Genomic DNA, 14,109 nt, shown 5'->3' with positions numbered 1-14,109 from the left:
CGTTTCGAATTATAACTTGTTGTCATTGATTGGCGTCATTTTCTGACCAGTTGCTTGATTGAGTGGTTTTATGTCTACTTCATTGACAAGAAGTAGGTTATCCAGCAGACGAATGTGACCAGTTTCTGTGCCGGACTCTTTACATTACAAATATATATACTGTTTTACCGTTTCGGTCGAAAAATACGGAAATGAATAAGTAAAGAAACGTTCACAAAATTAGTTCAACGTTTGTGTCTGCTTTATTTTAACTGGCAATATAATGTATGGCACATTTTAAATATGATCAACTTACCTGCCAAATGGACTGTATTGCGTCTTTCCTATGATAGGTCGACAAATGAACATCAGATTACCGACAAAAAAGTTACACGTTTAATTTGTTGTAACGTTCACTGGGAGACACATACACTCTAGAAAAAAAATCGATTCTATGGCCTATTTCTCTTTTTTAGCATCTAGTTTTAAAAAACAGTCTACTTTCTGAAACTGCCATCTAACTTTACAGAACACAACCTACATTACAAACTCATGGCCTAATAAAGTACCATCTAAGTTGTAAATACATGGCCTAAATTATGGTAACGTAGTCGAAATTAGTGGAGCATCGTCTACATTTTAAAACCATGTCTAAATCATCGGGACATAGCCTAGTTTTCAGGAACATGGCCTTATTGTCAGGAACATAACACCTTATTTTAGATTAGACCTTCCTCCCAAAAATTAGGCCACGGCTCCCGAACATTAGACCATGGTTCCTGAAAACTAGGTGGTGGTCCACTAACCCACTACCCCTATATTTCCGTTGTTGTAACCGCTCTCGAGTGAAGCCAGTACAGGTAAAGCAGTCAGTGATCATAGCCCTATTGTAACTACACAGACAGTACATATTTGTTTTTGTACAAAGAACTAACAGATTAAATTACAGACTCTATTAACTCTTATTGTAAAGGAAATCCGCCATCTTGGATCCGTTGCATAGATGGCGGCCTTAGCAACCCCCTAAAACTACGACAACACTACACATGATATCAATACAGGGTATGTATTGTGTGTGACGTCTTCAATTTTGTATTACTGACGGAATTAACTCCCTGTTTCTGCCTTTTGCTTGTGATTTCAGATGTTCTCTCCAGGACTTTCGCACCACTGCTCCCTCGACCTGTGAACCCCTTGGAAGACAGGAAAATAATAATAATAATAATTAATAATTGGAGGTTCTTATATACCGCTTTATCACAACCTAGTTCTTAGGTCGTCTCAAAGCGGTTCACAAATTATTATCCGCGGTTATAGGGCCTTTGCAACCAGCCAATACATTTATCAACTCCCCGGGGAGCATACAGCCGGAGCTGCCATTTCGGCGATAACAGATAGCATTCAACAAGTATAGCACTGCCCAACCACATACTCATTTACAGGTGAGAAGACTGGAACAAGCAGAGTAAAGTATCTTGCTCAAAGATACAACACATTGCCGTGCCGTGGCGCGAACCCGCAACCATTCGGTCACGAGCCCGGCGTCCTACCACTGGACTACCGTGGCTCCTAAAAAACAGGAAACAACATCACCACAGAAAAGAAAATCTCATTTCAGTGTACATTTACCCAATAAAAGTGAAGCCAATTAACAATAATAATACATTAGCTAATGATATAATAATAGAGTAAGGTAAGTGATTTCATAATCTAATCGGACAATATGCTTACAGGGTAGTGTGCTGGTGTGTATATTATGTACGTGTCTTTGTCTGTACATGCGTTGTCTGTGCTGTTTCTTGATGCGGTATCTATTGTTACTGATTGCATGTCGTCCTCTTTTGTTGTTTTCTTTCTGTTACTGTATCTGTGCGGCTTCGGTAAAGGTTGCTGGATGAGCTTGTCTTGGGATTCGGTGATGAAGAGTGTGTCGTCAATGTCTAAGCTTGTCAGAGTCGTATGGGAAGCTTAGACGACGTCAGAGTCGTCGAAAGTGACGTCACTATCATCTATCGATATCGGAGCAACAAACACTTTCTGTATCCGCTCTTAACCCAGGTCCGCATGATGAGTGGTAGAACATTAGTGTGCGGGGTGTGTGAACGCGGGTTCGACTCGTCGATGTCTTTGGTGTATTTCTTTTTTTCTTTAATGCATAGAATACTTTATACGATCATCGGAATGTTTTCTATAATGTTTTTTTTTTTTTCTTTTTTTTTTTAATTTTTAAGGGTTGTACTTGAAACTCTTTTTTTTAAGTAGTTTGAAACTAATGTTATATTAATAGAAATATAGATAATAGAATCAATATAAAAGGTTTATTTTGAGACTTAACTTATTCAAAATATAAAAAACAAATACAAAATAATCATTTTTGTATATGTAAAATTATGCAGATGTTGTTGATTCTGTATTGTATTTTGTCTTCATTTGTTTACGTTTTGTCCTGATTTTGTCATCATTTGTCCATATTTTGTCATCATTTGTCCACATTTTGTCCTTATTTGTCCACGTTTGGCAGTGATACTTTTATAGTTTATTGTGGCAATCTTTATTTTGCTATCATCCCTATAGTGATCATAAGGCATTTGTAAATAAAGTGAAATGTCACTGTGGTGTTTCAAAATGTGTCCTAATACATTATCTATCAACATTTCAACAGTTATACCGCAAATTTAGCTAGAATTATATGCAAGTCTGACTAGCTGTAATCTTTTAATTCATGAGAATATTTATCGAAAAAAGTAATCTGTTTGTTGTGCTATGTATTAACAATTTCCTTTGTAAAAAATGACAATTTTTTCTCAAATTTGGTATATTGGTGTGTTATGGGACTGGAAACTCTACTGGAACTTTCGATTATTTATCTAACAGGGCCGCCATGGCCTCAGATTTGTCAAATTTGACGGAGTTTACTCAAGGTATAATACATGCAGGTGTAGATTCCATTAGCAGCATTTGTGACTGCGGGACTAAAAATGGGGACTTCCAGTCGGCATTTATTTAGTAATTATGTTTTTAAATGTATTGTTGAATTTGCACTATGTTGATTGCATGTAAAGTATTGTACATCGCTTGATTTTGAAACGAAGTTTTAAATCATAAGGTAACATTTTCTCAAAGATTTCTACAATTAACTGGACCCCTTTTCATCCTCTTAAGATCTAAATCAACAAGGCACAGTATAGTAGATTGATTTCTACGATAATAAGTATATTCCAAAACAAAAGACAGCAGGTTCAAAATGTCTTTAATTGCGAGGATTATAAACACACATCTATTGGAAACACACTGCATACAATTATAATTAATATGCAATAACAAATAAATATTATTATACGATAGCATAATATCTGTTATCTTCCTTTAAGTTGTTAAATTTGCTTAAGGATAGTGTCCGTCAATTTTGGGACAGTTTCTCTCTCTCTCTCTCTCCGGATTCGACCGGGATAGCGATTCGCATGTCACGTGATAAGGGGGCATGGGTACTTGCGGTAAACACAGATAGTCTCCAACCTTGTGTGCGCCTCAAACGAGAGGGTACTTGTCAGAAGATATCCCTTTTTTCATAAAGAATGTAAAATTTCAGCCATTTTCGTCCACATTTACCAATCGTTCAGTTCCACAGAGTTGGCCTACTACTGATTTACCTTCATTCTAGAAGTATGCAAGCCCCTCATTTGAGACTTTTGTTCCGGAATCAAGGAAACGACGTACTCAAAGTTGCCCGAGTGTAGTCAATCCGTGTTTTTAGTACGTGTCAGGTGTTCAATAACTGTATTACTTTACTCCACTGATAGATAATAATGTTATTTAGGAGTTTAATATCACAATACTGGTAGCACGCATTATGACGTGCCAATCTGTGGTACGTTTTCGCATATTGATTTGTTCCACACCTTGAGTTGTTTTCACGTTTTAGGTGTTTTCACATATTGAGATGTTTTCACGTTTTGGGTGTTTTCACATATTGAGATTTTTTCAAAATGATTTGTTTTTCACAAATTGGTTGTTTTCCACCAATTGGCGCGTCACAACTGCCAACAAATCCTAGTATTTTGTCAATTTATGATACTTTTTGGTTAGTCTATAACATGTTTTTCTATACTCTTGTTTGACATCTTCGAAAGCAATGAAATGACGTCATAAATTCACAGCAAAATAATTAAGTAATTTTTTTCTGTCGTAATCTCAAAATGTGTCTTTTTAAATGCTTTAGATGAAAAAGATGAGACTAAGGTGAAGGGGTACACTGCAAACACGTTTATGAAACTTTTTTGTTTTAGAATCTAGATCTGATAAATAGAAAACGGACCGTTATATTGGTGTACATATAATTTACCATTCTGTAAGTCAATACGCGAAATACGTCTATCCGCATCAGGGAGGGAGAACGCTCCAGTCGGCTCACACCTGTTGTTGTACCGAACAATCTCCCCGTGTCCCGGGAGGTAGAACGTGCCGTCCCTGCTCACGACCCCGCAATGTATCGTGTATTCATAGCTTGTCGGTATCGAGCAGATTCTCTCCCCCGAAGATGTTATCAGGATCATATCGTTTCGGACAATTCGACCCGTAAACAGTGCGTACTTTGACCCGAGCTCCGTCGGACAGATATAGACACTATGGTACTGGTCAATGTTGGTGATATAAGTAAAAATGTTAACCATGCGAGACTGACCAAGTAAAAACACGAACATACCGCGGCCATATTTCCCACCTATGAACAGCATTCCGTCCAGATATTCCATGCCGTAAGTAGAAACGCCGTCTGAAATTGACGTCAGCAGCGTCAGTTGTCGGGATGTGGCGTTGTACCGGTAAATTTCGCGGTCATTTCGCGGAGTGTGTTCCACGTAGAACGTTTCGTGATCTTGGTACGTCATTCTCTCAGGCGTAAAATCAAAGCTGTAGGAAGCCAGCTGAGAACCGTCCTGTCCGGAGAAAAGGACAACACTTCCATCCAGCAAGCCGATGACGTCATTGTTCTCAGTCACAGCAAAGGAGGAGACTTCACAATCCTGATGATTCGCACACAGGTCTAAAGTTGTCTGTAGTTGTGGCGCTGGAGTCACAGGCTCTGTGTGAAAGAGAAACATAACCATATACTCTTCTTATAATATATTAAACGCCGCACGGGTTGCCAGGAGCTTTTAGCGCGGAAATAAAAGTTGCCCGTGCCCGCCCGATTTTTTCTTACCCAAACTCATCGGCACCTTACCGACAATCCCCCGTAAGTATCTTACAAGGATTTCGTAAGATTAACTTACGGCTCCCAATGGCATTGTTCCGTTATCTTGGTTTGTTTTTTTTACAATTTTAGATCATTTAGACCGCCCGATATCCGGACGGGTGCCGTAAGGCAATCGCAAGGTAGCCGCCCCATGTCCTCAAACAGCACACATACGGGCATATGCAGGCGCCATTTTCTCACAGAGGAGCTAGGTGTTGACTTCTGTGCTTCCATATATATACGCATCAAATGCAGATATTGTACGGGCTACGTACATGTACTTATCCCGTACGGATCCCGTCCGTCACACGAACATCTTCCGGCTACCGTACGACAGCCCGGCCATCGTCTGATAGCCATGCGATAGTGTTACGGGCTTCCTACGGTATCCTTCAGATGTCCGTTCGATTTAATTCGGCAAATTGTTTGCGGTGTCTGTGTGATGCCCGTTTGTAATATGACCATACTCACGGCAAATCCAAGACGTCGGAAAAAACTTTCCGGCGCCCGAAACGCCGGGAAGCCGGCCGATTCCTACTTCCCGGCCGGCGGCCGTCGCAAATGCGACTAAAGCATAAGGGCCTGTTACACACTACCGATGTTCCTCGCTGGGACTAAAACGGAACAAGAAATTAATTTAAGGCAGAGCTCCGGCAAGAAAGCACTTGCAAAATTGACCGTAGCATTTACTAATACCAATGTAGTACCGGCGTTTCCGTTGTGATACAGATGCCTACCTATGTAAGAGCCGATGTGCTGTCGAATGCCACTTTTCTGGCACCTTAGTGGTACCGATGTACCGCCAGTGTTATACCGAAGGCATCGGTACTACTTTGGTGGTATTCGGTAGTACTACGTATCACATCGGTACCTGTACGGTACACATTGAGGCCACCGGAAAGTCTCCGAAAAGTCATACCGGAGTACTATCTCTGTACTGTCGTTGTAGTCCCGTTACTCTCTCCGGCACAACGCCGCATTTCTGAGGAAGTTCAAAAAAGTTTACCGTCGCCTGCCGTTGCTTATTTTTTCGTCAATGTGCTGACGATGCTGACGATATGTACTACCGTTCTTAGCGATTTGATACCGTTGCGCTGCCGTACTAGTGCCGATCCCCGAAAATCGCCGTACTCCAGTATTGCTCCGGCAACCCAAAGCGGCTAGGTGTGACAGGCCCTTTAGATGAATACAAAATAGATTGATTATGTAAACATATTAAAATGTAGAGAATTTCTTGTGTAGAAACAAATATAAAGTCAACGAGAGGGCACCACAGATAATATATCAGATTACATGGGTGCATTACACGTAATGACGAGCATACTTCACAGGGCTTTCGCCCATGTTGATAAATCCATACGCGCAATATTTCAACTTCAAAACTAAAACCGATAATTACCTGTAACGTTTATGAACAAGAACATTAGTAAGGCATTATTGTACATGTTAAGGCTACGGGTGCGGGTTCTCTCATTTGGCCGAGTCAGAATAGGTTTGTTATATCAAATGTCGCCAATTAAGGTAATTATCTGACAAATTATGTTATCTACCATTGCCATCTAGCTCCAGTGATATGTATACCGCTTTAAAGGCATAGTTCTTACATAAAATGTCTTTTCATATTTACTGTAACTTGATTGAAAGCATTCGACCCAATATCACGTTACATATACACACATGCATATGCTCAATTCCAACCAATATGTGTTATTTACTTCTAACATGGGGTAGAAAGTGGTTCAGGTATTATAACGCTGGGATACACGGCATAGGACTAAATAATGAACACTGTATTTGCACACGTCACCAATCACACATTCTATCTTAATAAAACACACATTTTGCGTGACGTTTTACCTGAATTATTTTACACGGAATATATGACGATCAGTACCAGCATTAAGAAAACTGTTTTAAGAATGTCTTTAATAAACTGCTGTTGTAATGCGAAGAAGAGGATTAAAGAGATCCACGTATCAAAATGATATTTTTATAAGTAAGTCTAGCACGAACCGTCACAGTTGAAATTCTATTCCAATCGGAAACTGTTCGGATCTTTCCGCCAAACAGTTTGAGCAATCGGGGACCAATCATGAAGCGACGTTGAATTTAATTTTTGACCGAAAATCCCAAGTGGTCGCTTCCTGACAGAACAGGTGACTATAGAAAACATTGTGTATTTCCCGGAAAAAAATACTATTACACTAATTGGTACCCCAGTTTTTTCTTTTGAACCAAATAGTGCCACAAAGAATATAAATTATTATTATCTCTTTTATTTTCAACGCATGTTTCGTGATTGACATGCATCGTTTTTTAACATTTATAATGGTATGCAGACAGAGCCGTTCAAAACTATTTTCCTATATGTGCTAAAGCGTATAGTGGAAATTGATTGAACAGAAACGTGTAGATTATTATCATCAATATAAAACCGAGTCATTCCAATGCTTGATTTAAGACATTATCAGAAACGCCATAGTGATTAACTATACCGTATTAATGCGAAAATCCAAATAACTGAAACTGAGTAAGAAATATTGTTTAACGTTCTCGAACAATAAATTCTTTTAACACATCGTCAAATGGTCAATCACATGTTGATCAAATGTTAGGAGTACCAAACTTATTGTCATGTATGTGATCAACCATTTACAGTTAAACACTTTATGATTGAATACGCTGATTTCAAACAAATACGTGACAGATTATATGATATACCTTCTTTGAAACAGTTAGTTGATATAGTCTCTGTGCAATCAAGAAAGGGGTTATTTACATTCAATTAATCTCTTAAATAAGTTTTGATATATTTTACAACCATTTCGTTTGTTATTGATATATTTTGACATCTTTCACATTTTAACCTTTTTGTTTCTGGTTTTCATACATATATTTTTGTGAATGTATATTTCTACATGGTTGTTTGACCCTAAATGACTCGAATTGTCGATGGGCCGTAAACAATACAAAATAAACAAACAAACAAACAAGCAAGCAAACAAACTCACCAAAACAGGGACCTGGACCACACTCAGCAGACACTTCATCCATCTCGGGTTCGGCAAATACATCAGTAAATCGACTTAAAATATTATCCAGTTCTACCAGCATTTCAGCGGTATTTCTTGGTCCCCGGAGCAACACCCGATGCGGAAACAACGCTCGCATTTTCTCAGTGATGTTTTGATACAATTCCCTTTCTTTTTCTGTCAACACTTTCAGCTCATGTAACGTTGACCTCAATTTACGGATGTTTATTTCTTCGTTTTGGATCAATCTGACCGAGTCGTTGACGCGAGTTTCCAACGAAGTGACACAATGTTGAAGCTGTCGCCTTGCCAACTCTTTCTTCGTCAAAAGTGACGTCAGCATGTCAATTTCAACATGGATGAGACGGAGATGGCGGGAAGTTGTGATGTCATCAACATCGCAATTAACAAAAATTGCTAATAAAAGAAACAGAAAGACACAACTTACTACAATGTTCGCCATTTTTTAGCTCAAACCTTGTTACGCGCTCTGTTAGAAATACCCAACGTTGCAATCTGAGTCGGGACGGTGTTTTAAAAGAGAATGAACAGACAGCTGTGGGAGCTCGGGTTTTCAGCTTGCATTTCAAGTTAAGATTAAGCGTTTTTGATTATACGCCAGATATAGACAGTGCTATCATGTGATGGATGTACATGTATACTCGGTTTAGTGCGACTCGTGTAAGATTTGTTTTGAGAAATAGTTTCATATCTTACAGTCAACACATTACCTACCTGTATCTATACATACATAACGTAGACGTTATTTTTAACGTTAACTGTAAGTAAAACTAAAGATGACAACATTATCAAAACAAAATAAATTTCAACACTTATCTCATACTGAATATGCGGCTATCATCCGCAAACAGTATGTAGAGTGGTCTGTTTAATGTAAAAGAAGCAAAATAACAAAATAAACACAATATACTTTGGTCGGCTGTAAACAACCCGCAGTTATACACAGACAAAAGTGTGCCACTAGCAGGGTTTGTTTTGATTTTATTTACATTAGGGTACACAAAATGGAATGGTAGCCGAAAGGGAACACATTTCATAAATCATATAACGGGTAATTTACGCAGGCTTTAATTTTCGCGATTTTGACTAAAAACTACAAAATTCAACTTACACGGATTATAAGTTTGCGATCCAGACATGTGAATAAACAACAGTTTAAATGTTTGCGGTTTATAAGCACAGAGATTGGACATTCGGTATTTAGGGTGTGAAATGGTCAAATGAATAGACTATGTAAGAGTAAAACCAGCAACAAAAAATAAGTGCATTTTGTTTTTAAGAAATTATTAACAAAACCATTAGATGTGTGATATAATCTATTTTTAAACATCTTGTTTTATACTCTTGATGTATATGAGTCGTCACGCGCTCGCTATTACGATTATTATTATCACGGCTCATTTTCACGCTTGTCGCACTATTTTGCGGATCATATTTTCTCGATCACGTACTGCCCTGCGAAATCGCGAATATATCATCCCCACCGAATTATCCAGCTATACGGTAAATGACGCAGTCTTTTTTGGTTTTCACTACTAATAAATGGTACCTATCTAATTAAAATTGATATAGCTTTAATCAATTTGAAGCAATATCTATCTGCCTACCTCGTGTATATTGCTCGTGAACTGAATTGAAAATTAAAAGAAAATAAAATGAAACAAATCTCCGAAAAGTCGCACGGTACGACAAAATGATATCCTATCACATTTCTAAACAAGGAAAACTTTTGTTCAAATGAACAGTTTAATATTCAATTCATCAGAAAATCAAAACTTTAAATGAAGAAAAAAAAAGAGAAAAATGACAGATAATTACGCTCTATCGAATGAGCTAAAGAGAAGTTCTACCTAGCCTTCTCGGTAGAAATCGAAACGGCTATTAATTTACCAGGGTGACAGCAAGATGGCGTGGGGCTCAGGCTTCTGATGTTTATGTGATCTGTTTACCTATCGAGACATATTAGTTACGAGTTGCCTCCCGTTGAACCACTAGCACCGTAATGCTTGCAATACAAAACTTTTGCAGACTTGCATACATGAAAACTCGGCCTTTAAAAACTTTTTAAAAGGTGTTTCTTATTTTATTTTATTTTGGCACTCCCATTTTAAATCTTCTATACTGGACAACAGACAATAATGTTTTACATTAGATAACGCACATTTTCCTTACATGTACATCCTGATTGGTTTGACCATAAGCACGTGGAAGCCGGTAATTTGTGATATTGACTCGATTTTGCATTTGCAGATAAATAATCAGTTTATGACGTCAGGTCATTTGTAACGTAATATCGCTGTCTGCCTAATGCAATATTTTGATTCTGACAATTTCCATACGTTCTATATTTTTTAACGGCTTAAATATAATTTAGCATTTGTAGCTTATGGACTTTTTTGGGGTGATTTTGTGGTTATTTTAACCCGAGAAAGCGATATTAATCTTTACGAATATTCACCTCAACAAGAGCCCATAATTGATAATCATCTTTCAAAATAAAAAGACTGTATAGTAGCGAAATATCGCCGAGTTAATTTGGAAGTCATCCTTCAGCTATTATCAAAGTAAACATAGATAGTGAGACGTTAATCCAATTTTATGATGGAATTGTTAAACTTGGTTCTTAAGTTAGGTCATGTGAAGACACGCAAGAAAAACACAATGCTTTTCGATGCGTACGGAAAAGGAGATTTGAAAAGTGGAATAAACTTCTCTTGTTATTTATAGTAACACCAAAGCATCTAAATGGCAGGATTGTCGATTATGAATTATATAAAGCTGGAAAAAGATCCAAGAACATATTTTCATACACAAACCTGTCTTCGAGGCCACCTGTATTAAACGAATCTCTGTCTAATGTGATCATAAAGTCTCACTTTAGTTGTCTTGTATTGAGAGACTATCATCCTTTTGTGACTTTTTTTCGTGGTTCCTTCAACGGTCACAGTAGACAGGTTTCGCTGTATAATGAATCAGATATACGTTAAGCTTGTATAGTTATATACTGTGAAATCGCTAATTTGCGTGGGTTTTTTAATTTCGTTGATTTCATTGGTAATCTTAATCCACGAATTCAAAGGTCCACAAAGTAACTACAGGTTACAGTTGTTTTATTATTTTCAAAACAGTATTGTTAGCAATCTGAAAATAAACACAGCAAAAAACTACGGAAGCGGGACGGTGCGTTCGTTTGAAGACACGTCATCAATCTATTTTTAGAAACACCCAGTTCTTTAACAAAAATCACGTGCTTCAAGTCAATACCGGTTTTTATCGGTGGACACGTGATGCACTTCTGGCCAATCACTTGTCGGGAATAATATGAAAAAATAATAAAAGATGACCCAACCTTTCCCTATATCCTAATTGGCTGGATCATAATCACGTGGGGGTAGGTGGTTTGTAATATTGACTCGGTGTTACGTGTTTCTAAAAGCAGCAATTCAATGTTCTCTTTATGACGTCACTTCAATTGTACACGTAACGTCACAATGTTCTCTGCCAAATGCAGTACCTTGTCCTCGCAATTTTTAAATATCAAACAATATCATTTCATAAATAACATCAAGCTACCATAATTTTGACAGTTTTCAATGAAATTTAAAAATCCAGATTTTGTATCTAGAATGTATCTTGATTTTCTGACAAAGACTGCCACATGATGGTTCATTTTCATTAAAGTATGTGATTTGTTTCTTAAAGATAGAACGCTTAACTCGGAGTGAGATTTCGTCCGTTTTTCGGCCATGAATAGTACCCAAATAGGTACACCATATCACAGGCTATGCACTTTGTTTTTATTTCTACTAGTTGATGTGTCGATTCCAACAGAATATATCGTTTTTAGAAATACCATACTGAACTACAAATGTTATATATACACTTTTATATAATCCGGTTATAATTAAGGACCAGAAATCAACATTTAAACATGTCTATAATTAATCTTTCAGAATCCTCCAAAACATCGCCAACGTACGTCATTTTTTTCTAATTTATGACAAGTTTGCTTTGAAATAAAGTTTGGCTATAAGCAAAACAAATATTAGTTGAAAAGCTGATGATTATCTCTATGGTTATATTATCAGGAGAAAATAAACAAATATCATTTTAAAGTGTTCTAATGTGGGTAGCGTACCAATTGTGGTCGCGTGACGTTATAATTGCAACGAAGGATTTTTATTTAGGTGAATATATATATATATAAATTATAAAAAGAAAAATTCTCAACAACGAGTCTTTAGTACTTTCATCTCTTCAGACTGTTTATTTGAAGTATATGTTGTGACGTCATAAACTATGACGTCACATATTAGTTCGCTATAGCGACGTACCCGCCATAATGACATCACAGCAATATAAATACATAAACTATAGTCTTAAGGCATAGAGTACTATTTGTTTAGGATTTAGATATACTAGTTATACTAATATTATGACGTCACAACATATACTTCAAATAAACAGTCAGAAGAATCTCCTAGAAGAGATGAAAGTACTAAAGACTCATTGTTGAGAAATTTTTCTTTTTGTAATATTTCTTCGTCCGTAAGGATCATTTTTCGGATTTATGATATATATATATATATAAACATGTGGCTATATGAACCTAGACAGTTCTATTTACATATATTGACATCGTATCGGTTACTAGATAGGGTTATATAGCAAGATATTTACATATACGTCAAAAATAGTCTTATAACTGAAAAACATAAGCGTTGACGTCATTAATGATTAGGCACAATTTGTGAAGCACGTTTTTGAGTATAAATTAGGCGAATGGTTCCTAGGTTCTCCCCCGTCTACTCTGGGTTTTTTAAGATAGATACACTTATGATTTGCATCCTGCCTCAATCATTAGTAGATTATAATCAACCCATCCAAGGCACCAGATAATCACATATTTCCCTTTTGTGCCCTGTACCAGTACACAGGGACCCTTTAATCAATCGCTGAGTGCCTTACAAACCACCACTCCATTTACATGTTTACATAGGATAACAAGGAGAGCATAAAGTCAAAATCTGAATGTTTCCGGGGGGAAAATGTATCAGAACACATTTGCAACAGTATAGAAAATGTCCCCCAATTGTGCCGCGCACATGTGTACACATCGATATGACCAATGAATAGTATTTAAAGCTCAAATGTATCCAACATTTCCCCAATTGGGCCCCGCACAGGTGAGTGGTATAGAAAAGTGCTTAGGTTTATTGCAGGTTAGATCAGCTCTGTCACAGGTGAGTGACGTATGCGGTTGTTATACTGTGCTATAAATAAATCCAACGGTAGAAATTTCTATTGAAAATAACCGTAGTTCAAGTGCGTGTGTGTAACCGAACACTATAGGTCTATCTGTAGATTGGATTTACATTGGAAATACCTTGAGATTCAGGTGAACATATACTCATTTCAAAGTATTCTTCCTTTTGATCGGACGCCATTTTACTAAGAGCCAGCGAAGGTAAGTTAATAGTTTAAATTCCATCATAAACATGTACGAAACGCCATGACATGTATGGTGTTTCACTGAAATCAACAGCTTCTCATTCAAATGTTAATTTCATTTCAGAGTTGTTGATTTCATCTGTTACTGACAATTATGGCATGTTGAAATAGACATGGTGGACTTATATTGATCGAAATCGATTTCACTCTGCGTTGTAATGAATGGCACTGTAATTGTATTTCATACCGCTGTACAATAGAACGGCCATATTCCTTTTATATGTATATAACGGAATAGGGTGGGGGGCATTGTGGGGTTGAATTCACAGTTTTTGTGTAACAAACAGAGAGTGTGGGCGATTTTGGTAGTGATGTGTATGTGTCGTTGGGGGG

At 37.3% G+C, this 14,109-nt stretch overlaps 2 protein-coding genes across 3 annotated transcripts in view; one reads left to right on the top strand and one right to left on the bottom strand.

Annotated features, from left to right (window-relative positions):
* Positions 1 to 3,218: 3,218 nt before the first annotated feature.
* LOC110447780 lies at positions 3,219 to 8,834 on the bottom strand. Of its 2 annotated transcripts, XM_021493687.1 has the most exons (3): positions 8,224 to 8,834; positions 4,246 to 5,059; positions 3,219 to 4,147 (listed from the first exon to the last, which is right to left on the bottom strand). In XM_021493687.1, the coding sequence occupies exons 1-2, from the start codon at positions 8,705 to 8,707 to the stop codon at positions 4,269 to 4,271; spliced, it is 1,275 nt and encodes a 424-aa protein (XP_021349362.1). In that variant the 5' UTR covers positions 8,708 to 8,834; the 3' UTR covers positions 3,219 to 4,147; positions 4,246 to 4,268. The 2 variants fall into 2 exon arrangements, with proteins under 2 accessions (XP_021349362.1, XP_021349361.1); XM_021493686.1 differs by having other exon boundaries at positions 3,219 to 5,059.
* Positions 8,835 to 13,497: 4,663 nt separating this feature from the next.
* LOC110447804 (CD63 antigen-like) overlaps positions 13,498 to 14,109 on the top strand; it is a 23,303-nt gene continuing 22,691 nt past the window's right edge. Inside the window, exon 1 of the mRNA XM_021493736.1 lies at positions 13,498 to 13,732. The gene's annotated coding sequence lies outside the window, so the exon portion shown is untranslated. The remainder of the gene's footprint in view (positions 13,733 to 14,109) is intronic.

The sequence above is a fragment of the Mizuhopecten yessoensis genome, unplaced genomic scaffold (genome assembly GCF_002113885.1).
Source record: "Mizuhopecten yessoensis strain PY_sf001 unplaced genomic scaffold, ASM211388v2 scaffold3621, whole genome shotgun sequence".
Taxonomy (NCBI): domain Eukaryota; kingdom Metazoa; phylum Mollusca; class Bivalvia; order Pectinida; family Pectinidae; genus Mizuhopecten; species Mizuhopecten yessoensis.
This window is presented reverse-complemented; position numbering and strand designations above follow the sequence as displayed.